The sequence below is a fragment of the Myotis myotis genome, unplaced genomic scaffold (genome assembly GCF_014108235.1).
Source record: "Myotis myotis isolate mMyoMyo1 unplaced genomic scaffold, mMyoMyo1.p scaffold_m19_p_8, whole genome shotgun sequence".
Taxonomy (NCBI): domain Eukaryota; kingdom Metazoa; phylum Chordata; class Mammalia; order Chiroptera; family Vespertilionidae; genus Myotis; species Myotis myotis.
The window spans coordinates 2,733,458-2,758,785 of NW_023416390.1; the positions used below are offsets into that span (position 1 = coordinate 2,733,458).

The following is a 25,328-nucleotide window of genomic DNA, read 5'->3' on the forward strand; positions in this document are numbered from 1 at the left end:
AAATGCAGATTCTGATTCAGTAGGTCAGGGAGGGCTTGCACGTCTACATTTCCAACACGTCTTCAGGTGCTGCAGTTCTGCTGGCTCATTCGCCCCGTTGGGGGATTCCTAGAAAGTTACAGAAGAGGGAGGCTGACTTGGGCCACATGACAGGTGTTATTGATTCAGTACAGTAGAGGCAACATGTAAAAGTGATCTCACCTAGGACCTCCTCCCCCAGTGCACCATACGGGGACTCTACTACAGTCAAATTTGGTAATACAGATAAATGGATCACCTTCTAAGTAGAGAAATATTGTGAACATTAACAATGCTGAGCGGTGAATAAATCAATTTAGGTGAGTAGGTATCTTCTATCTATATAAAAGCCTAAGCAACTGTTACTACCGGTCAGCCGAACAACCAGTCGCTATGATGCACACTGACCACCAGGGGGCAGACGCTCAATGCAGGAGCTGCCCCCTGGTGGTCAGTGTGCTCCCACAGCCAACCTCCCGTGGTCCCACCCCCTGGCCAGCCGGCCCCAATCAGTCCTGATTGCCAGCCAGGCTGGGACCCCACCCATGCACAAATTCGTGCAGTGGGCCTCTAGTTTTATATAGAGGAAGATAAATCTTGAATGATAATTTGAGGCTAGGTTATAAAGGGTTCTGAATGCTTGGCTGTCTTTTTTTTTTTTTTAATGGAAAATTGGGAGTAGGGAAGTGACTTAATCCAGTGGTTCTCAACCTTCTAGCCCTTTAAATACAGTTCCTCATGTGGTGACCCCCAACCATAGAATTATTTTTGTTGCTACTTCATAACTGTAATTTTGCTACTGTTATCAATCGTAACGTAAATATCTGATATGCAGGATGGTCTTAGGCGACCCCTGTGAAAGGGTCGTTTGACCCCCAAAGGGGTCGCGACCCACAGGTTGAGAACCGCTGGATCAATGTGTTACCCTCTGGCCATTAGTTTGGCAGTGGTTACAGGAAAGAATTACAGTAGGCTAAAAGCAGTGATACTAGTTAGGTTATGTGTTTCTAGAAATTGAGCCTTTGCTTCTAGGTTAGCCAGTTTGTTGGTATATAAATATTCATATAGGCTCGTGATTCTTTTTATATGTATGGCATTAGCTGTAATGTCTCTTCTTTCATTTCTAATTTTATTTGAGTCTTTTTTTAGTTTAAGGGTTTGTCAATTTTGTTTCTTTTCAATAAACCAACTCTTAGTTTTGTGCATTTTTTCCCTGTCTTTTTCTATTGTATTTATTTCTACTCTGTAATAATCATTGTCATTTTCTTTCTTTTGGTAGCTTTGGTCTTAGGTTGATGTTCTTTTTCTAGTTCCTTAAGGTGAATAGTTAGGTTGTTTATTTAACATCTTTTTTTAAGGTAGACAATGAACTTCTCTGTTTGTACTGCTTTTGCTGCATCTCAAGAGTTTTGGTATGTTTTCATTTTTATTTATCTTAAAGAATGTGTTATTTAATTTCCACATATTGTGAATTTTCCAGTTTTCTTCTGGTATTGATTTTTTGTTTTATTCTATTGTGGCCAGAAAAAATGCTTGGTATGTTTTAAACTTAAATTTGTTTTGTGACATACCATGATTTATCCTGGGGAAATAGGAGCTTGGAATGAATGTGTATTTTGCTGCTGTGGGGAAGAGTGATTGGCGTTGGTCTATTAGGTCTGTAGTGTTATTCAAGTCCTCTGATTACTCATTGATCTGGGTTTTCTATCCATTATTGGTCTTTATCTGAAAAGATAACAACTAGAGAACCATGTGGAGGATGGAGTTGCATTGCAAAGGAGATGGTTGGGGTAGCTTCATTTAGAATGAGAAGTAAAGGCAAGTTTGGAGAAGCAAAGTCTTACGAAAAACAAAATATAATAGATAAGGTTCCCTATTCAGTGAGAAAAAAGAGGAAAAGCTGAAATCAAATATTGTTGTAAAGCAATAGCAGCTTGATTTGCAAATAACCTTTTCCATAAAATTAAATGTGGGAGGGAGTGCTGATTGGCTCGGGGTTCCAGGTTTAAAGAGTTGTTTAGAAAGGCCGATCTCAAGACCTCCTATAAACAATAGTAAGAAGTACGGTAATCCGGAGGCAGTTATAGACTCTGGTCAGGTTCAGAAAAGCCTTCGAATGGGCTCTTGAGAAAGATGAGGCAAAGGCATTTAAAGGACATGTAAGGTTGATAAGTCATCAGAGGTCAGAAAAAGCTCAAAATGGGGTGGGGAAGTGGGAGGGAAGGCTAGGAAAGTTGCCTGGGTCAACATTCTAAAGGCCCTTGTCTGCCTTACATGGGAATTTGGATTTCTTGCAAATGGCTAAAAGGCAATACAATAAGGAGTTTCTAACAAAATGAGGTAATTCTCATGGCAGTTGGAGGAGGGTCAGATGGCGTTTAGTAGTGTGATTGAGGAGGCTGGGTCAGTGTGCTGGGTAGTTGCGCAGAGCACAGGGAAGAGGGTCTAGACAAGAACATCTCTCATGTAGATGTGACAAGAGTTGATGAGCAATTGGAAATACTCTTTCTTGTTTTAAAGATCACAAACAATGAGTATCTACCATCTCCCTTTGAAAGTTATGCAAATATTGACTATGTTTTTAAATTTTTATTTACTTTTTTAAAATGAGTCATACCTTTACATGGTGCAAAAGCCAAAAAATATGAAAAAGTAAAGTAAAAAAATTACTCTCATCTTTATCTCTTGTCTGCCTGGCTCTTATAAGCAACCCCCCCCCCCCCAAAACAAAAAAAGAAAAGAAAAGAAAAAAGGTAAAGTTACCCATTTCTTTGTAACTTTCAGGAGAAGTAATTATGCATACTCTATTAAAAAACTGAATATAAAATAAAAAACATTTAAGCAGAATAAAAGTATGAGTAAGAGATTTTAAGTTCAGAGTCATGCTGAATATGTTTTATCAAGATAGAATTCTTTTAAAAAAGTCTCAGGCTACTTAGAAGAATCAAATCATAACTTATTATGTTAATAGAATGTGATATTCCTTAACACTAGTATTGATTTTGTGATGGGATAATCATAATTTTATACTGAATCAAAACGTTTAACACTGTCTTAGTGATAAGCTTCTGTAGCTAAAATCATTGTCAGATTGCCAGGGTGGAAGAAGCTGATCTTCCCTATAATATTTTGTGCCCCTGCCCTTTTCTGAACCAGAGTCAGTACAAGTACATATGCAGGAGCAGATATACTGATCACTTATATCAACTTACTAGTATAAGACCTTGGAAGTAGTTAAAACGTCATAGACCATCTATGCATATAATTGGCACATAATTAGGCCAATATGTATACTTTTTTTTTCATATTAATGAAGGAGTCTCCTTTGCTCAGACAGTCTTATTGGCATTGCCTTTATTAGTTAACTAGAGGCCCAGTGCACGAAATTCATGCATTGGGGGGGGGGGGTCCCCTCAGCCCAGCCCGCACCCTCTCCAATCCGGGACCCCTTGGGGGATGTCCAACTGCTGGTTTAGGCCCAATCCTAGGGCCTCTGGCTCCTAATCGCTCACCTACCTGCTGGCCTGGTCACCCCAAACTGCCCCCTGCTGCTGTCCTGGTCGCCCCTAACTGCCCCCACCTCCCACCAGCCTGGTTGCCCCTCACAGTTCCCCCGCCGGCCTGGTCGCCCCACACAGCCTGCTTGTTCAGTCGTTTGGTTGTCCCTCACTAGCCCCCCTCCCGCCTGGATAGAGGCAGCCATCTTGTGAGGGCGTGAGGGTTGATTTGCATATTACCTCTTTATTATATAGGAGTGTGCATCATCTATGTGCAGCATCCTTTTCCCCATTATCACAAATTGCCTTCACATTTGAGGTATACTAATTAAATATTGAGTATTCTCATATAATTTTATTTCCTTCAAATAGTACATGTAATTAAGTAGGAACAGTGGCAAGATATATTTATATATCTTCAATCAACTACATGGTGTGCATGTAATAATATATTTTTGATTGAGGTGTTTTTTGCACTGTCATCATACTGACTAGAGTCAGATTCTTAGTTGGCACATCTAGATGCTCCAACTTTGTGTGACCTAAATAGGAAACATATGGGGGCATGTGTGTTTATTTTTAGCACAGGTTAAGCTTTCGGCCTAAGGGCAAAATATATGAAAACTTCAGGAAGTGAGAAGAATATCTGTTTTAGAGAATAATATAGGATTAATTAAATGGTAAGGAAAGCAAACTAAAAACTATTTACTATAGAAAATGTAGTATTTAAAAATTTAGTTTCTTCTAGATTCTTCATTTTTAATTATCATTTTTTTGTCTATTTCTTTAATAATGGATTTTGCCTAATAGTGAAGATTGAATTTGTTGGGAGACCTCTTTATCATTTATTGCTAGCCCAACTGTAAGGCTAGTTTAGAAAATGCTTCTAAATTAGCCCCTTTGGTGCAATAGTTGCCTGCTGTGAAATAATACTCCAGAACTACTAGCAGTGTTTACTTAAACATTTTTTTTCACATTTAATGATTTTCATGTTTCATAGCTTTTTTAGAACCCATTTCCTCAAGTAACCTTTTTATAATTCTGTGTAGCTATTCAGCAGATCAGGCAGTGAAATAGCATCTTTATATATTAATCAACAAAGATTTATATCTTAGGTCTCACCTGAGGCATCACTCTAATACAAACTAAATAATGTGATGTTTACATTACAAGTATCACAGGCTTTAAAGCAGGAATTTTGAACCATAAGTTTTCTTGAAATACTTTCACTACTTTATTTTTAGCATATTTTCTATAGGTGTATGTCAGTATCAGCTAGCATAGCTTTGAAGAGATAAATTATTTTGTGAATAAGTTTTTATTGACAATTTTTTGTTAAAAGTATCTTGTGATATGGAAAGTATGGAGCAGGGGCAGGGGGTCATTTCACTCCAATACAGTTGCAGATTATTCAGAACTTGACCTACTTGCTGTTATTTTGAATATTGTCCCTTAAAGCACAAGCTCCTGGCTAGCTTAAAATAACAGCCTTGATAGCAGAAGCAGCACTTCTTTGTCTATTTACAAACACACAGGCAGTGCAGATTTCAGTCTGGCAGTTCCTCCAAAAATAAAGTTACTGCCTTACCTAGCAGTTCCACTCCTTGGTATGTACCCAGGGGAAATGAAAGCACGGCACACAGAAACTTGTACATGAGTTCTCCTAGCAGCATCATTCATAATAGCTAACAAGTGGAAACAACACAAACGCCGTCATCTGATGAAAGGTCATTCTAATGTATGTCCATGCAGTGGAGCCATAGGGAGCCAGTGAAAGGAATGAAGTACTGATGGGTAAACAACATGGGTGAACCTGGAAAACACTGTGCTAAGTGAAAGAAGCCACTCACAAATGCTGTGTATTGTATGATTGCATTTACATGAAATACCCAAAGAATGCAAATTTATAGAGACAGAAGGTAATTTAGTGATTACTTAGTAGGAAGAAATGGGGGTGACTGATAATGGGTACAGGGTTTCTTTTTGAAGTGATAAAATTGTTCTAAAATTAGATTATGTTGATAATTGCACAGCTCTGTAAATGTAAAAACCATTGAATTGTATACATAAAATGAATGAATTGTAATGGTGTGAGTTATATCTCAAAACTGTTACATTTTTTAAAAAAAGAAAGAAAATCAAAGGTTGCTTTGGATTTCCTAAAGCAAAATTACTACTTAGTTACTAAGACATGATTCCTAATGTGTATGTGGTATGGCAACCAGCAGTCTTAATCTTTCAAAACAAAGAGCTAGTTTTCAACTTCACTAGAGTTACTTTTCTGTAGGAAAAAATGTACCCATTTCCTCACTCCTTCAACAAATTGGTGTTTATTGGGCCCCGACAGTGTTCTTGGTACCAGGGACCCAGTCACATCCTGGTTCTTCTGTGCTTCACCTTCTCAGGCTCTCAGCCACCGTGTCACATCTAGTCCATCCCAGATTCCTTAGTCTGTCCCTCCTGATCGCCACATCTCTGTTCTTAACTTGATCTCTTGACACTAGTCACATAGGACTACGTCTTCTTTCTTAGAAACGTCTTTGTTCTGTTCACCGTCCTGTTCTGCGGCTCTTCCTGTCTCCCTGACTACACCTTTGCAGGCTCCTCTCCTTCCTCTGCCTGTCCCTTGCACGTTGAGGTGATGCTTTACACATTTTCCTCGGGATTGAGGAGGGGCTAAGTGAATATTTGTTGAATGAACGAATGTACTTGTGTTGACGGTTTCTCAAGAGATTTGACTATAATTGGGCCATATGTTAACTGAAGAAATTGCAATATTGCACACCTGATTGTGGTCCATGTTTCTCTTAAACCACCCAGCTACATATTTGCAGTGGAAAAATGCAAGCTCATTATTCAGCTTTTGAGTTTATGAGATTCAGGTAGCTTTTTGTAATTTCTCTGTATATAATAGGTAAGTATGAAGGTAATTTTTAAAAGTATGCATTATTCCAAATTATTATTCCAGTTCAACTATTTACAGAAACCTTATAGAATAGTCTATCCTTAATCAAATAATACTTTATTTAGAGGAACAATTTAATTTAAATATATGCTGAAGTATATACTCTGAAGTTTAGAAGAGGGAGAAAATTAATACATAATGAAACTGTGTTATGCCAGGCACTGCCTTATGTGTCTGCCTCCATTATATATTTTCATTTCCCAGCAACTCTGAGAGGTAAATATTCTTAGTTATCATGTAGAGAGGAGGAAACCGAGGTTAAGGGAAGTGAAATCAGTTTTACGCTGCAACGTACCCAGCTACTAAAATTCAGAACCAGAGCTCTGTCAGCCTTTTCATGCATCTGTTCTTTCCATGCATCTCTTCTAAACGATCCTGAAGATATAAACGGAGGCTAAATATAGAAATCAGTGGTGCAGTGAATGTAGTCAATCTAAACAGTGAAAAGTTATCTGTGTCTTTTCTCCCCAGGCAGTGGTTTGGCAGAAAACGAGAGCATCCGATCATAAGATGGCTCTCCTGTCTGTTCTGGGGACTGCTGTCATGGGCAACATGGAGCCTTTTCAGTACCACTCGGAGGAAGCTCAGGTACACACAGAAATGGTCTTTAAAAGTCTCATTGCCAAGGAAACTGTTACATTATTTCCCAATTGCAGGTTTGAGGGGGCAAGAGCCTTTAACTATTGTACTTACATTAATTTTTAAATTTTTTAAATTTAGGATGTCATCTATTTACTTTCCACTATGAAAGAAAAAGACTTTTAACTCTTACTTTTTTTTCCCTTTCTTGTTCTAAATATATACTCCAACTTCCTTTTCTTTTTTTTCTTTTTTTAAAAAATATATTAATTTTTTACAGAGAGGAAGGGAGAGGGATAAAGAGTTAGAAACATCGATGAGAGAGAAACATCGATCAGCTGCCTCCTGCACACCCCCTACTGGGGATGTGCCCACAGCCAAGGTACATGCCCTTAACTGGAATCAAACCTGGGACCTTTCAGTCCGCAGGCCGACACTCTATCCACTTAGCCAAACCAGTTAGAGCTCCAACTTCCTTTTCTTGATCTATCACCCTCACACAGTGTTTCTTGAGTTCCTATTATATTGGATGTGGTTATTAACACCCCACTCTTATTTCTGCTTGCCCTTTCCTCTCCGTCATGTCAACTCTACTTTTATGTTACCAAGTTTAATAACCAATTTTCTTATATAACCACTAGAAGCCCAGCACGCAGAATCGCACAGCCCCGCCTACCCTCGCACCTTGCCACGCTTGCAGCCCTGCCCACCCGTGCTGGTCTTTGGTGTTAGGGCCACAGGACTTTTATAATAGAGATTTCTTAAGTCTTCCATAGTTTGTTTGAAGATTGATTATAAAAGTTGAAACTATATATGGGGTATACAGCACTATATAAATAATCTTCATTACATTCCCTCTGTAGGGATCTAGTTTTATATCTCTCTATGCCATGCATAGAGAATATTCCCATTGTCCCAATTAAATGGCATCTCTTTGTTTCTTTCCCCATCAATTACATGAAATTTGTCATGTTTTTCTTTGCCTCTTATATGGACTATCTTATTTTTTATTTTTCTGGACTTTCCCAAATTTTTCTTTCTTTTCTTTTTTTAGTGAAGAAACTTACTTTATTATGTCAGCAATAAAATCTTTCAGTTTTCTAGCTATTACTGGTAACCCATTTCATTCCATTCTTTTTGCGCTCATTGTTCCCAGACTCACTTATTTCATATTTGGATTGATTGTTTCAGGCATTCTCATCCTGGGCTTTCTTTTCATAGGAGTACTCGCTATTTCAACTATTTCTGGTGTCCCATGCCTTCCTCTTTTTTGGAATTCATTGTTGTTTATCTGATATACATTTTTAAATATCTTTTGCAGAGGTAAACTTTCATGTCTAAGTGACTTTATTTTTCACTTTCTCTTGTTGATACTCTGATGGACATAAAATTCTAGATTAAATAATTTTTCTTTAGAGCTTTGAGGACATTGAATATCTTTGACCATCCATTGTTGCTGATGGGAAGATTAATATATTACAATTCTTTCTTTCTAGGGCGAGTCAATGTGTTTTTCTACCTGAAAATTTTAGGCTCTTTCCTTTATCTTTCTTCTTAAATTTTATGAGGATATGTGTAGGTGTGTGTCTTTTATTATACATTTGCTTAATATGCTGAGCTGTTGGTGTGAGACCTGAATCTGAAGACTTTTTTTTTTAATGAAAGCTCCCTATTGTTGATTAGGACCTCTTATTTTTCTTTTGTTTTTGTTTTTTTTTCCCCCAAGTTTTTCATCTTCCTTTTTTCTGTAAGTTTTTGGCGATCTCTCTGATTCTTTTACCCCATCTACTGAATTTTTTTCTTATTCTGAAAGTGCTATGTTTAATTTCTAAGAGCATTTTAAAGTTGTGTTGCTTCTTAGTAACTTATTCTTGTTTTATGGATACAAAATCTTGAATCTTTCTGAAGATTATATCTTTTTGTCTTTTAATTATTTGTTCCTTAAATAATCTTTTTTCTTAGGAGGCCAGTTTCATTTTGCTTATCAGGTTCTTTTTTTCCAAGCCTCTCATTCTTTCGCTGTCTTTTCCCCTGAATGGCAAGTCTAACTGGGAACTTGGTGTTTGTGGCTGTCAGGCTCCACTTCAATGTTAAGTTATGAAGATCCTGGTCCTGGTCCTGTTCCTGGAGTCTGGGGGGATCACAGTCCATTTGGGGCTGAGGCGTCCTCTGCACCCATGCACACTGCCTGGGAAATTCAGTTTATCTCCCTCCATCCCTTCCTCCGCCCCCCCCTCCCCCTCCCCCTCCTCCTCCTCCTTTGTCCCCCCTTTCTTAGCACGAAATTAAATTGTAATTGGCTTATGGAAGATTGTCCTTATTCATTTCCGTTAAGAAGAGCTCTTTTGTTATTCTTGTGTGTCCGCTGACTAAGCCTGAAGCTTCCTGTTCTACTGGACAGTTGGCTTCTGGGTTCTGCTCTTCTCTCTTTTCTTAATTTGTGGGAATCTCTTTTCTACGACTGGTTCCCCTCTTATTCTCTTTGCAGTGCTGAGTTTTTAATTATTATCGTTTTAGTAGAGTCTTGGATGGGAACTTGTGCTCACTTAATGCCTTAAGAGTTCTCTCTGCCTCAGGAAGGAGTCAGGCCAGCCTTAGTGGCCAGCTGCAATGCCTGGAGAATGGCCATGATCTGACATGGATCCTGTTTTTCAGAACTCACTTGGTTTCGACACACCCAAATGCCACCTAAGACTGGTCATGGTGGCTGACTTGGGATGGTCAGGGTATTGTCTAAATTCCCGTAGGTTCCTGGGGCTTCATGGGACTTTATTGCCTACACTGGTAGCTCGGGAAGCCTGTGACAGGAGGTCCTTGCTTGATGTCTGTGGAATTGTGTGCTAGAAGTTCTAACTGCCATAGGCTGGTCTGGAGACCAACAGCGTTGGCATCACTTGGGAGCTAATTGTTAGAAACGAAGAATCAGTCCTCATTCCAGACACACTGAATCAGAGTCTGAATTTGAACAAGGTCTCCAGGTGCGCATTGAAGCATGAAAAGTGCTGACATAGGCCTTTACCAGGTATGGTTCCGTGTGTTGATGGGACTGTCTCATGAGCCAGTTCTGCAGTTGGGAGTTTTTTCCTCTGATGTGTATCGAGATGTGTTGCCAGATCCATGCTTGCCTATTGATTTTTTTAAAAATCTTTTCTTGAGGTAGAATTTCATAAGGGCTGTTGGTAATCTATGGGAGATACCAAAACTTTTGATGCACCTTCATGTGGGTATGTTGGCATTGAGGCATGGGAGAATTCGGAAGACGTGTTGCTGAGTGGCTCCAGTCCCATGGGCTATCAGAATGATAAACTTTTTTTGAGTGTGTCTCTGGTGAGAGTAATCTAAATACCATCTTCTGTCGAGACGGGTATTCTCTTACGTTGCTAGCAGCCACCCGTCACCCTTGCATGCTTTCTGGGGCTTGTAGGGAGAGTTGTTTTATGTCAGAGTCTTCGGCACCTTTCCATTTCTGGCCAAAGGCAGTCTTAAGTCTGTTTGCCAGCTGCCAGCAGTTGCCCCTCACTGCATCTGTGTCCCCATCACACACCTTTACATTGTGGAGCTTAGTCATCAGTGCCCTCCCTGGACTTGGCTGCTAGATGGCCACTGGGGACCTGGGTGTAGAGAGTCTCTATGTGTCTCTTCCCTTAACGTTAAAGGTCGGTTTTCTTTGCACAGGAACTCCACTTGGGAAGAATCTCCAGTTATCGGCGGTGGCCCCAGTTACACCACTGCTGTGGGACCATTGGCTAGGTGTTTCCCTGTGTGGTTTTCTTGGGTTCATGGAGCTCCTCCAGTTCTGTTTTGGGGTTTTTTGACATCTGTCTTCTAGCTGATATTATTTTTAGAATTCAGAATTTATTCATTTTTCTATTCTCTTCTAAACTTAATTTATAGCTATTAGTTTTGATTTCTTTATCTTCTGGGTTATTATAGAATGGATTTTTTTTCGTTACTCTTTTAAAAGCATGGTATACATAGTAACGTCAAAGTCCTTTTCATATTCTTTTATCATTTCTACTTTCCTGAGAGAATATTCTCATTCCCTGCTGTTTTAGATGCTTTGAAATTTTAATTTGCAAAATCACCTTGAATGCACATTTGTCATTTTTGTTGTTTAGATTTTTTTCCCTCTTTCCCTTTCTCTCCCTCCTCATACTTTGGCAGATACTACCCCCCTTCCCAGCCCCAGTTCAGAATGAGGTGTTATAATTAGTAGTTACTGCCTTTCATCCTGCCACGATTTTAGGGACCCTTTTCCTAGCTGATTTGGCTTAGCCTTGTTTTTGTTTTGGAGTTGTGTGTGCTCTTTCTGTGACCCTTGCAAACAGCCACACACAGTCTTTTTAAGCATTTTGGGGGGCTGGGTTGGAGGGAGGATATCACAGCCAACCATTTAAGTTGGAAAGACTGGTTTCAATTCCATGTTTTTATGGGTGTGTTCTCTCTCCTTATTTCCATACAGAATTTAATTTCCAGCTAACATAGCTGGTGTCTGATCCTAGAGCACATGGGGCTCTTGACCTCAGCCATTACGCCCTGTTATGTTTTTCACACGTAACATTTTTATGTTTGTCATTTTAAAAAATGGTTAGGTCTTTTGAAATTATTGTAAAAACTAATTTTATCTCTCTGTGTCATCTATTTATAGTTGGGATGAGGGAGCAGGAAATTTCTACATGACTTATCCCATTATCCTGACCGAAGAAAGTACTTAAAGTATTACTTTAGGAACATAACTCCATGGTGTTCTAGAAGTTTACTGAAATGGGAGAAGGACAAGTGTTAGGAAACCAGTTACTATTATTTCAACAGAATTGGGGTGGAAGAGAAGAGATGGGTTTGACAGATTGGGTAGGTAGCAGGGCTCTTTATCTAATGTTTTATTTTGTTGCACTGATTTGGTCTCGTATAGACATTATTTTTCCATGAACTAGCTTGATTTTCACTTTTTATAGTATTTTATAAAACTTTGCTGTTTGATTTTACTCTTTCCATATAACTTAAATGTAGTTTGTTAGTTCTGAAGATTATCCTAAGCCATTTTTAAAAGCTCAATATTTTGGAAGTAATAGTGATTATTCAGTGGCCGATCAAGATGGTATGAAAGGAAAACAGTAGCAGTATTAACAATTTCTTCTTCATTTGAGTCTTCATAATTACCTATCTGGGGCAGACTTTTTTTTAATCCACAAGCTTAGTAAGTCTTTTAGAGACTAAATCGGCTGTCCCTGATGCTCAGCAGGTGCTTTAAGAAGGGTCTCATGTTACCTGTTTAATTATACAACCATTGCTAAGTGCTGTGAAGTTTTACAGTTAATTAAGTAGTATCATTTTGTAATGGATTATCCAGCTTTACTAATTTACTTTTTAAGATTGGCACAATTTGGCACTGTGACAATAATGCACTTAGCGTTCTAAAATTGGTAATGTGTCTTCCTTAAACATTTATTTCCCAGGGCAGCAATAGCCATAGACATAGGTGGCGGCCTACAGGCTGTGTTGTTAAGGAGCCTCATGGTTTCTGGGTAACTGAAAATAGCAACCCCACAGATTCCCTGATTTTTCTAAACCTAAACTGAAAGTTTACTGTTATTTAACAGGTTAATAACACATTTGGTTCTGCTGGTTTCAGATAGATTATAGGCCAGTATTTTAAATAACTTGACCAAGATGACAGCTAGTAGTGGAGCTGGAATTTAAATCATGTCAGTCTGGCTCTAAACTGTATTCTTAACGATGATATTATCTTTAAAAGTAGAAGTGGGAGCTTAGTCCTTGCCTCCTGTTCTCTCAGTGTCTCTCTTCTCAGTGGTAATTGTTTCTAGGATCTTTCTTCATTTTCTTCCTTCTCTTCATATTTGTAAAATAGAGAAAGAATGCATAAAAATAATGAATAAATCATTGGTTTGTTTGTAAAAGAGTTCTCTAAATGAAAAATAAGATAAAATACAACACTGTAATCAATGTCAAAGGGCAAGATATTTTTTAAACTTTATTTTTACTGTTGACACTATTATAGGTGGCCCCATTCCCCAGCCCCCGCCCCCACCTTGCCTAACTTCACCAAGCCCATCCAGCCCATAGGAGGTAGCTAAGCACTTCATCCAAGTCCCAGACAATAGCCTTCAAGAGTCAAACACTTTGAGTGTCCCAGCTTTGAGCCTCCCTTCCTCTCCTCCCCCCAGAAAAAAGAGGGCCCCTTAAAGTCACTGCTAGGTGTACCCAGCGACCCTCTAGGACTAAATACAGCAGTGTGGCCTTGCCCACAGTTGGAGGCAGAAATTGGAGTCTGGACCCTGCACTCCCCAGGCTGGTGCTGTAACAATAGGAGTGCTCTTCCCCGGGAAGGTGGTGTCTGGCTCTCCCGGACGGACTGCATTCCCACCCATTTTCACCACCAGATGCTGTGGGGCTCCTCTTCCTGATGTTGCTCTTGGTGGGGATCCCTGTCACCACGCTCCTAGGAGAGGGAGTTTTACAGCCACCAGCACATCTGAGTGTGGGGGCTAGCCTTTTCTGAGTCTCTGCCCTTCTTACCAGTCTCTACATGGCTTCTTCTGTAAATTCTTGGTTATTATATTTCAGTTTAGCTAGCCTTCAGTTGGTTATTCTGGTTGATTGCTTTATAATTTAGCTATAAATCCAGTTTGGGCCGGTAGCAGGTTGGTGTAGCTTCCATGAATTCTGCAGCCATCTTGGAATCCAAAGAGCAAGAGATTTTTAACTCAGAAATAAAACCCAGTCAGATTGGCTTTATAGCATACTCTGAATAAATATAGAAACAGCTACTACTTTATAGGAAAAGGTGGCTGAAAGAAAAGGACAAACAGCCAGAGGAAAGTCACAATATGGGGAAAGAAAATTTTAAATTTGTGTATTAGTGTTTTATTAGATAGGATAAGGAAAAGGAGAATTTAAAGTTGAGCAGAGAGAGCAGTATTTATGTCTGTGGCAGTAAAATATATGCCCATTCATGAAGCTTTTATGAATGCCAATTTTTCCTTAACATAGAATTGCAGAACGAGTTAGAGGCAGAGAACACCAATTTAACATGCTTCCAATATTTTATTTAAAGTTAATGCTCAAGACAGGGTTACCAGACCATAAGATGAAAATGTATGTATGTTTTGATAACTTGTAATGTATAGTATGTAGCCAGACCTATGGAACCACACTTATTGTTACATTGCATATTAATTCTATAATTACAATTATAGATTTATCTAAGTGGATTTCTTCCAAAGCATGATGCAGACCACTCTTCCACAAGTCTTTCAACCCCAGAAAGGAGTTTCATCTTTATAAACAGTCGACCAATACACCAAAAAGACATATTAAAGGTAATCTGTTTAAGAAAAAAAGCATTGCTTCTATCAGAAACGAAAACTAGCTCTGTAATTTGTCAACTTGTTACAAGGGTTACTGCTAATACTTTATTCTGAAACTAGAGGCCCAGGGCACTAAATTCATATACGGGAGGCGGGGGATGTCGAGCCTAAACCAGCAGTCAGACATCCCTCTCCCAATCCAGGACGCTGCATGCACCAGTGACCGTACTTTTCACACAGGTGAAAGGCATCTTGCTGTTGTATGGGCAGCTACATTTTTTTGTCCTGACTATAAAAAGTATACATAACATGATCCTTCTGAGGCAGTAGTACCATTTTCCCCATCTTATGGGTGGAAAAACTGAAGCAGAGAGAAATTAAGTAATTGGCTTTGTCACACAGTTATAAGTGACAGAATCAGAGCTGACCACAAAATGTGCAAGCCAGAGTCCATGCATGTCATTGTTGCATCATCCTGTTTTTTCAGTGTTAGAGTAGCCTTTGCCAGGTTTTAATTTTTAAATCTGAGAGACAGTTCCCAATATATAGGGTAGAGTCCCTAGGCCTGGCTGGTGATCAGGGCCAATCTGTGAGGCAACCAGTGGGTGGGGCAGTCGGGTCTCCCCCCCCCTCACCACCCCCCACCCCCACCCCCAGCACCTGCCTTGGCTAGTGGCCTGGCGCTGCCTGCTGGCTGGCTGGCCCCACCCCCCCCATTACCATGTTGAGCGTCTGCCCCCTGGTGGTCAGTGCACATCATAGCAACTGGACGTTCCGCTGTTCACTCGATTTGCATATAGGGTTTTATTATATAGGATAAGGAAAAGGAGAAAGATATACAATAATATTTATTAAATACTTTCCTAGGTACCTTACATATGATGTCTGATTGAGCCTTTACAACTATGTGATATATTATTTTCTTTTTATTTTTGATGAAAAAAAAATTGAAATGTTAGTTACTTTTTTTGGTTTCATAGCCAGGAAGTAACAGAGTTTGGATTTGAACTCTGGACTTTGACACTGTGGAGATACACACACACACACACACACACACATATCTATCTATCTATCTATAAATATATATATATATATAATTACTATTTTTTTTAGCTGATTTCAGAGAGGGAGGGAGAGGGAGAGAGAGATAGAAACATCAATGATGAGAGAGAATCGTTGACCGGCTGCTTCCTGCACACATCACACTAGGGATGGAGCCTGCCACCTGGGCATGTGCCTTGACTGGGAATTGAACTGTGACCCCCTGGTTCGTAGGTTGATGATCTTTAACTATGAAGCCAGTTGCCTTGGATGTTTGTACTGCTTAATGAATGCTTGTACTTCATTCCCATAGGTTCAAGGCCTCTAAATGAATGCTACTATTTAGATACTGATTTTTCTGATAAGCAGTTACATCCACTCAGTTGAATATTCTTCTTTTGGTGGTATTTTATGGATGGCAATATTTATTTATATTGTTTTTTTTGTCTTTTATTCATTATATATATTTCTAGTTAATCCGGCGTTATTACAATCTGAAGTGCCTAAAGGAATCTACTCGTTTGTATCCCATTTTCTTTCTGAAAATTGATGTTCCTACAGCTAACGTGGATGTAAATTTAACACCGGATAAAAGTCAAGTATTGTTACAGAACAAGGTAAACTTTTTTAGATAAATTTTTGAATTTATGTTATTTACAAACTTATACTATCTTAACCATTTTTGTGTGACAAAGGAGATTTGCTTGTTTGTACCTATTTTTTAACTATTATTTTAAATCTTGTCTATTTAATTTTTCTATAATTTCTCCTAACATTTGTTAATTTGTATTTGTAGGAATCTGTTTTAATTGCTCTTGAAAATCTGATGATGACTTGTTACGGATCACTACCTAGTACAAATTCTTATGAAAATAGTAAAACAGATGTTTCCTCAGCTGACATGGCTGTTAGTAAAAAAGCAGAAACAGATGTGCTTTTTAATAAGACGGAATCATCTGGAAGTAATTATCCAAATGTTGATACTTCGAGCATTTCTTTTCAAAATGATGTGCATGCTGATGAATCCGGAGAAAACGTTAACGGTTGTTTAAATCATATTCACGTTCATGACCATTATGACGACCATTTTATTAGTGAAAATTCTAACATGGATAACACTAAAAATACATTTCTGGAGATCCCAGTGGATAATTTATCAAGTGAGGACACCCAGAAGGAATATACTGAAACTTGTTTTGTAGGGTCTGTGACGCACGCCCAATCAGAAAATGGCAGTCAAGGCCGTATGGATGAGAGGGCGGGAAGTGAGAAAGCAGCAGTTCCTGAGAAGCCTGTGGAAATTTGTGCCGATGACTGGAGCAGGGGAAATGCACTCAAAAATGCGACGGGAGAAAACATCGAGCCTGTGCAGATCCTAGTGCCTCCGGGAAGGTCAGCACGTGAAGGAAGTGAGAGGAGCCCCCCAAGCCCTGACCAGGGGAATCCCAGTGACGGGTCCTGGAACAAAAAGTCAAACGTGGTGGATCACAAGTCAGGACAGCTGACCGCTTACGATTTAATCAGCCGTCGCGCCATCAAGAAACCCATGTCAGCAAGCGCCCTTTTTGTTCACGATCATCGTGTTCAGTTTCTCACAGAAAATCCTCAGACCAGTTTGGAGGCTGCAACGATACAGATGGAAGAACTGTGGAAGACATTGAGTGAAGAGGAAAAGCTGAAGTAAGTTTCCAGAGCTTGCATGTGACCTGAATGTTCAAATATTTCCATCCACTGGGTTACAAAAAAAATTTTTAACTTCTTACTTGTGGAAAATGCCTTTTGACTTGGCTAGAGTACCTTTTTTGGCATCACTTTTTTGTTAGAAAATTTTGCTTTTGCTCTGGCTGACCCGCTCTTGGCCTTTCCCTCCCACCTTCCCTTCCCTCTGTCCTTCCTTAAATGAGGGAATATATGTTGAGGGCATTCAGTGTACCAGGCCCTATGTACCATAGCTAGTCACTTCAAATACAGTCATAAGTAAACATTTTCTACTTCTAAATGGTGTAGCCTAGGGAGGAAGACAGTTTTACAGTAATAATCATAGAATATGATGAGTTTCTTAAATCTTTACTGTTTAAAGTATTACAGATGTCCCCTTTTTTCCCCCATTGACCTCCCCCCCCCCCCAATTTAAAAAATATAGGGAATTATGAAAACACTTAGCAGTTGGTCTTACTCTCATCTGTGGGACAGGAAACACTTCCCTGAATAGAAATTAATCAGAAAGGTGTAGGGAGTTTTCTAGAGAGAAGGAACAGCATGTAAGAAGGTACAGAAACTAGAAGCAAAATGATGTTCTTTGGGAACTGAAGGGTGCCCTCTCTGATAGGAGTTGAATTGATGGGAGTGTGATAAAGAAAGATGGAGAAAGGCAGGCCAGATCATGAAGGGGCTCTGTAAGCCATAACAGAGCTTGAGAAAAAACTAGAATCAGGGATTTCTGCTGAGAACTTAGGACAGACTGGAGCAGGAGTACTTCCATCTTTCAGTTCTTCCTTTCTGGTTCTCGTGTCCCTCCCCACCCCCATGATTGCCTCTCCTTCAGTGGATTAGAAACCAGATTTTGGCATGTGACCTGCCACTGGGCTCTCAGTCAATTGATGTTAACTGGAACTTTTACTTGCAGTCAGTAGGAACATAGTTCTACTTAAAATAGCTAAGAATAAATTGTAATTGGGACATTATTGAAAATGGTAAATAAACTTTGTAACTACATGTAATCTTTAGTCACTAAAACATCACTTTAATTGATTACTGGTCAAATCAGAATTATAATTTTTCCATTCTAGTTAATAATCCCTTAATGACGTTAAGTCAAAAGTAGCAGATGTTTTTACTTAACATTCACTTAATATTCCTTTGGACATAACTTTTTATATTTCCCAAGAAACTCAAGAAATTGACTTCTTGAGTAAATCAAAAGATTAGTACCATATGTGAAAATTTGCACTTTATAATTAATTACAAATGGTGACCTTCATCTTGAACTCATTTCCACCGTACAGGAAATCTTGAATTTGAATGTCCAGGAGCTAAAAATACTTAATTGTAGTAAATTGAAAGTAAATTAATCGTGTGTTTTATATAGCTAATCCACAAGTTCGGATTCTAAGTAGAAATGAGAGAAAATAACGTAAAAAATTATGAATATGACATGGTGACTAACCAAAAGAGGCATTTTTTGCCTAGTTTACAGAGAAACAAGGTCTTTTTACATTCTCATCCAGATAGCATTTCTTTATTTAACAAACAAGTACTAAGTGCCAACGAAACAGCACACTACGGTCTCCTGTCTCTTAATTTCACTTGAACATTTAATACAGCTCTCCAACTAATAGCATTTTTATTTTCTGACACGGATCTATTCATATTTCTTAAAAATGTTTTATGCATATTACCTACAGTGGAATTCAGCCCGTTTCTTACATTTCTTAAAACAAGAGATAACATTTTCTAGACTCAAATTTAAAACTGAATTTAAAAAAGAAATTAGTAAGGTTGCTTAAATAATTATTAACCATTAGTCAAATTGTGTTCCCTTTTCATTATGTTTCTTGATAGAAAATAATAGTATCAAACATCACCATTTGCAATGTGCCAGGTAGTACTGTACTGTGAAGGAGCTGTAGATTATCCATGCCGAGACACAGGAAAATTAAATCACTTGCCGAGATTTACGGAGCTACTAAGTGGCAGAGCCAAACCAGGCAGTCTGTCTCGGTGGTCTGCGCTCTTTGCTGCTACACTTTGCTGACCATAATCATAGTCATTTTCAATTCTGGATATGCATTAGGATCACCCATAGAACTCTTTAAAAAACAGTGCTGCCTGCCCTCAGCCTAGGCCTGGAGAAATAGAAACTTCGATTTTTTAGAAAAGGGTTGATCTAACAATTATGCTAGAACCCAGTAAAATTTTAAAATGTTCATTATTTCGTACCTTTTTTCATTGATGACTCTAAAATGAGAAATAAGTAGTAACTGAAAAAATAAATGTTTAGCTATGAAACCATTATAATTTTAATCATTGTAATTTTGCTTGTTGTTGTATTGAATTTAACTTTACTAGTATCTATTTAGTAAATGGAATATTAACGTTTGTAAATTTTCTTTTGCAGTGCTCAGGGAATTGCTTATTCCGTGTTGATGTGATAGCAAAAGTATAAGGAACTCTTTGGAGCTGGGATTGACTATTTTGTCTTTTTGTTGTTTTTTCAGTGCCTGTGCCTGCAGTGCTTTCTTACATGGATTTTTAAATTGGGTAAAATATAGTGGCTGTGAAATGCATAGAGCTTAACCATATATCTAGCTCATTGCATTTCATATGTGTAGACCCATGGTCACCACCCCAAAATGTAGAACATTTCCATCACCCTAGAACAGGGGTGGGCAGACTTTTTGACTTGAGGGCCACAATGGGTTCTTAAACTGGACCGGAGGGCCGGAACAAAAGCATGGATGGAGTGTTTGTGTGAACTAATATAAATTCAAAGTAAACATCATTACATAAAAGGGTACGGTCTTTTTTTTTTTAGTTTTATTCATTCGGCCCGCGGGCCGTAGTTTGCCCACGGCTGCCCTAGAAAGTCCCTTTATGCCACTTGAACCAGCCAATCTCCATACACAGCCCTGTTTTGATTTCCATCACACTAGCTTGCTTTTTCCAGTTTTTACATACATCTATATATATATATATATATATATATATATATATATATAAAATCATATGTACGTTTATACCTAGCATCATCCCCTCAATAAAATATTTTAGTGATTTTCATCATATTTGTTGAGTGTATCTGTATAGTTTATTTTTAATAGATTATATTCAATTGTAAAATATATAGTCATGCACTGCCTAAAGATGGGGATATGTAGAAAAGACACAGTACATATGGCGTAAAAGATTAAAATAGTATGCTTATATAGGGCACTTACCAGGAGTGGAGCTCTGAATAAGTCCGTCAGTAAGTGATGAGTGACTGTGAAGGCCTAAGACATTACTGTACACTATTGTAGATTTTACAACGCTGTTCATTTAGACTACACTAATGTGTAAAGCATGAGATTAAATCCGGCACAAAAGAAAATGATGCAAGAGATTTAATAAACACAAGATATATGAGGCTGCTGCCAGCATACCGTTTTACAGCAAACTTTTTTAAATAAGTAGGCATATACTCTAAAATAACAATAAAAAGTATACTAGAGTAAATACATAAGTATTTTATTTTTGAACAGTCTGTGTCTGTATATTTAAAGTGTAACTCTTGTAGACATATATTATTTTTTATTTATTTATTTATTTTGCTTTTTAAATTCAGCCTTACAACCTGCCTTTTAATTGGAATATTCAGTCCATGTAATGTAATGACTGACAGGGTTGAGTTTAGGTCTACCATTTTCTTATTTTGTGCATCTCACCAGTTTTGTTCCTCTATTTCTCCTTTTTTGGGGAAACAGCCTTGTTCAGGTTAAAGGAATATAATTTAATAGTTAACTTTAATTCCTTTATTAATTTTGCATTAGTTTTTGCTTTGGGGAATATTTTATACATCCTTAATTTATCACGTAAGAGTTTGTAGAATATAATTTCACACAAATACAGAGTGGGTCAAAAGTAGGTTTATAGTTGTGAGTATGTGAGAGTTTATTCTTGTATTACTATTACTATTTTCCATATGAACAACTGTAAACCTACTTTTGCCTCACCCGGTATAAAAACTAGGCAAGTATAATTCCATTTACCACTTTTGTCCTTTCTGCAGTTGGTGTCATGTATTTTATATTTACATACAACATAAACCTCACTTTAAAATACTATATTTTTAAATTTAAAGTTATCTTTCAGAAATAATTTTTTAAAGATTTTTTTTCTATTTACCTACACAGTTACCATTTCTGCTGTTCATTATTTCTGAATATCCATTTGGTGTCATTCCTCAATAGTACAATGATGCTGAAAATAGATTCTCAACATTTTTTCTGAAAGTGTCTATTTTTATGGTGGTGTTTGTTTGTTCTGTAATGTCTCTGTTTGTTTTTTATCTAACTCCTTTCAGAATATTATTATTACCTTTCCTTTTTAGCAATTATGTAATACCTTTTTTCTCCTTTGACTGCTTTATCTTTATTTTGGTTTTCAGCAGTTAGGATTCTAATATACTTAGCTGTGGATTTCTTTGGATTTATCCTGCTTGGGGTTTACTGACCTTGGATATGTAAAATGTGTGTCTCCAGATTGGTTGTGTCAGCCATAATTTCATTTCTTCAAATGTTTTCCACCCCTCACTTTTATTGTTTATATGTAACTTACATTTTGGGTTGCTGTTTATGCCATAAGTCACTAAGGTGTTTTTCAATCTTCAATCACTTTTCTCTCTGTTGTTCAGATTGGATAATTTCTATTGAGCTGTATTCTGTTTTACTGACCCTGTCCTTGCCATCTCTGACCTGCTGTTAAACCTCCCAGTAAAATTTTTGTTTTAGATACTGTGTTTCTTAGTTTTAGAATTTCCATTTCCATTTTATCCTTTTGATAATTTTCCTTCTCTGTTGAGTTACCCCCTTCTATTCTCTCATTATGATAATCTTTTCCTTTAAGACCTTAAATACTTATAAAAACCTGTTTTTATTTATTTGGCAAATTCCAACATCTGAGTCATCTTGAGGTTGGTTTCTACTGATCACTTCTTTTCTTGACCATGAATCATGTTTTCCTGTTTTTTATTGGTTGAGTGATAGCTTCTGATTATATAATGGACATTATGGCTCATATGTTGTAGAAAATCTGGATTGTTTTCTTCTGAAAAGTGTTGTTTTTTGTTCTGCCAGGCATTTAAATTATTGACAGACAACCTTGAGCTTATGGAAGCTTTGTTTACACTTCAGTAGGGAGACTAAATTTTGCCTTTAGTCCTAGGGCAGCTTCCACAGTTACAGGACAGTTGTTTTTTATTACCTCTAAAATGTGGTCTTCCTTCAGTTTTAACTGAAAGCCCAAAGTGTTTACTATGCCATCTAATTCTGTGGAATTCAGACTCCAAAAACTCACTCTCTCTCTCTCTCTCTCTCTCTCTCTCTCTCTCTAATTGCAGCAAGTAGCCACTGAAGTTCCTGGTTGGCGCATTTAGCCTTCTGGTGATTGTTACCCTCTGGGTTCCCACACATGGGGTTTTCTCCCTCAGTGTTCAGTTGTTTTGGAATCAAGGAGCTAGCTCTGTGTTCGGTTGACTCAAGCTAATGGCAGTGCAGCTTTCTGATGGGAGTTCTTGCCACTCCTACTCCTGTTAATGCTGGGAACTGCTCTCTGGGTAAAGGCTGTATAAATGTGGTTCTGTTTATTCAAGGGTTGAACCCATTACAGTTTCTGCCTGCTTTTCCTGCTCTTCAGTACCTATGTTAAATGGGTGGTATCTATTTTGTTTATATATGGGAGGGATAGCCCAATATAGTTCCTTCACAATTACCAGGCCTGGAATGCCAGCTTTGTCTATACATATAAAATGCTATGTGTCCAACCAGTCGCTATGACCCGCACTGACCACCAGGGGCAGATACTCAACGCAGGAGCTGCTATGACGCGCACTGGCCATTTACAGAGAAACGGCACTTTGGACCTGGCACCCACGAAGCAACACTTGGCTTCCCCCAAGTGGGACACAGGCCCCGCCACCACCCTGGAGTGACACCCCACCAAATCGCAGCCAACACTGCCAAGGTTCCATGGTGCAAAATGCGGCCCACAGCCTAGCCCAGCCTGGAAACGGTGACTGTGAGTGCCAGGTAATGACATCACGTAGCAACGCCGGGCTGCCTCTCCCTAGCAACTAGCTTCCTTGCAGTTTTCTTCAGCCTATGAACACGACTTGCTTTATAACCAGGTGGAAACCTTTTATACTTTAACCAAATGTCCGTGCCTCATCTCATGATCTTCACAGAAGTCCTGGAGTAGGTAGATAGGAGACTCGGTGGAATCCTATTTTTTTTTTTTTCATTAGCTGGAAAACGGAGATTTAGAAAGCTTAGAAACTTGACCTGACTGAAAAGAAGTAAGAAATGGTGGACCTTGAAAATGACTTCAGGTTTTCTCACTGCACAGAATATAGTCAAACACGGCTACTGTTAAATATTATACCCTTTGTTCTCCCTGTGTGATCTACAACAATAATCTGCTTTGTATTGATATTTACTGCTGTGTTGCTGAGAATTACCTGAAAGAGAAGTTGGGGTGCTTCACTGGGCTGGAAAAAGTTTAGCTACATCGGGAAGCAGGCCTAATTAAGCAAGTTTATTCTCTATGTATAAAAGGCTAAGTTGACTCGCGCATGTGCGTTACATATAAAGCTCTTGCTGGCCTCAATCGCATGCATGTGTTTCGATCTGTCATTGTCGATGGTGAATTTGGTTGACACTTCTATTATAGAGAAAGGGCGAATAGTGATATTAAAATACTCTAATTGCCTTCCAATGTGCACAAATTCGTGCATCGGGCCACTCTTTTTTTATAAAATTTATTTCGGATGGTTAATGTATTTCTGATTACGAACTCATTAGTTCTCTTTATCTATTCATAGATATGAAGAGAGGGCTACTAAAGACTTGGAACGATACAATAGGCAAATCAAGAGAGCCATTGAACAGGAGTCACAAGCCTCACTACAAGATGGCAGAAAAAAGATAAAACCCACAAGCTCGTGGAGTTTGGCACAGAAGCACAAGTTGAAAACATCATTATCTAATCAGCCAAAACTGGATGAGCTTTTCCAGTCCCAAGTTGAAAAAAAAAAGAGTCAAACCATTAAAATAGTTCAAATTCACTTTTCTATGGAAAACTTTAAAAAAAATGTAGAGAAACACAAGAAATTTGAACCAGAAGAGAAGGACGAACTTTGCTTAATCCACAATCTCAAGTTTCCTGATGGATGGCTAGTTACATCCAAAACAGAGGTAATGTTGCTAAATCCATATAGAGTGGAAGAAGCCCTGCTCTTTAAAAGACTTCTTGAGAATCATAAACTTCCTGCAGAGCCATTGGAAAAACCAATTATATTAACAGAGAGGTATGGTGAAGTAATACATTTCTTACTCTAAAAACATTTATTAATCCATACTAGATTAGAAATTGGAGGTAAAAAGTTGAAAGTGTTTCCTAATAGGGAAAAGTGTTTATTTAAAGAAATCTTATAAAAACTTCATTTCTGATCTTCAGTGGAAGTAATTGTTTTTAAGTAAATAATTTTAAAATATTCTACGTAGTTCTGCAATTAATAAATATGAAGCTTAATTCTCCACCTGTACATTAGTGACTTCCCTAGGGTAATTTTGAAGTGAAGTTGCCATAATAATTCTTTGGTGTGTGCTCTTAAACATTTAAAGGATATACCAAAATAGATCTGTACAATGAATACCTTTATCAACAATTTTCAAGATTTTGCCACATTTACTCTGCCCATGTATGCGTGTGTGTATGTATATATATGCATATTTTCTTTCCTTTGCTAAAGTATTTTAGAACAATTCCCACCCATATGTCTTTCAGTATATCTCTCTCAAAAATGGCTATTTTCTTAGCTAACCACAGTGCCTTTGTCATAACTTACACAATAATAATTCCTTGGAATTGTTCCTTGTTGTCTCAAAATGTCTTTCCTGTAGTTTTAAAATTTTTAATTTGTATCTAGTCAACGTCCAACCGTTACATTTTGGTGTGCTCACAACTCTATCTGAACACCACTCCATTAACTTTTTATTAATACCGGCACTTGCTCATTGGAATGTCTCGTCTCGATTTGTCTCTTTGTTCCCATGCAATGGTGGTCAGCTTGTTTTTCCCTCTCCCGTGTTTCAGTGGGGGTTAGCTCAGGAGGATGGAATGGATTTAGATTCCACTTTCTGGTGA

The 25,328-nt window shown here is 38.2% G+C and overlaps 1 protein-coding gene across 19 annotated transcripts in view; it reads left to right on the forward strand.

Moving 5' to 3' along the window:
• PMS1 (PMS1 homolog 1, mismatch repair system component) overlaps positions 1-25,328 on the forward strand; it is a 65,983-nt gene that overhangs the window by 30,446 nt on the left and 10,209 nt on the right. For 14 of the 19 annotated variants that reach the window (XR_004969196.1, XM_036318924.1, XM_036318930.1 and 11 more), the window contains 5 exons: positions 6,952-7,068; positions 14,277-14,399; positions 15,902-16,045; positions 16,225-17,108; positions 24,004-24,489. Coding sequence is in view for 18 of the 19 variants with exons in the window: in XM_036318924.1 (XP_036174817.1) it covers positions 6,952-7,068; positions 14,277-14,399; positions 15,902-16,045; positions 16,225-17,108; positions 24,004-24,489 (1,754 nt within the window). In the remaining variant the exon portion in view is untranslated. The remainder of the gene's footprint in view (positions 1-6,951; positions 7,069-14,276; positions 14,400-15,901; positions 16,046-16,224; positions 17,109-24,003; positions 24,490-25,328) is intronic. The other 5 variants (XM_036318936.1, XM_036318937.1, XM_036318938.1 and 2 more) reach the window with 2 other exon arrangements.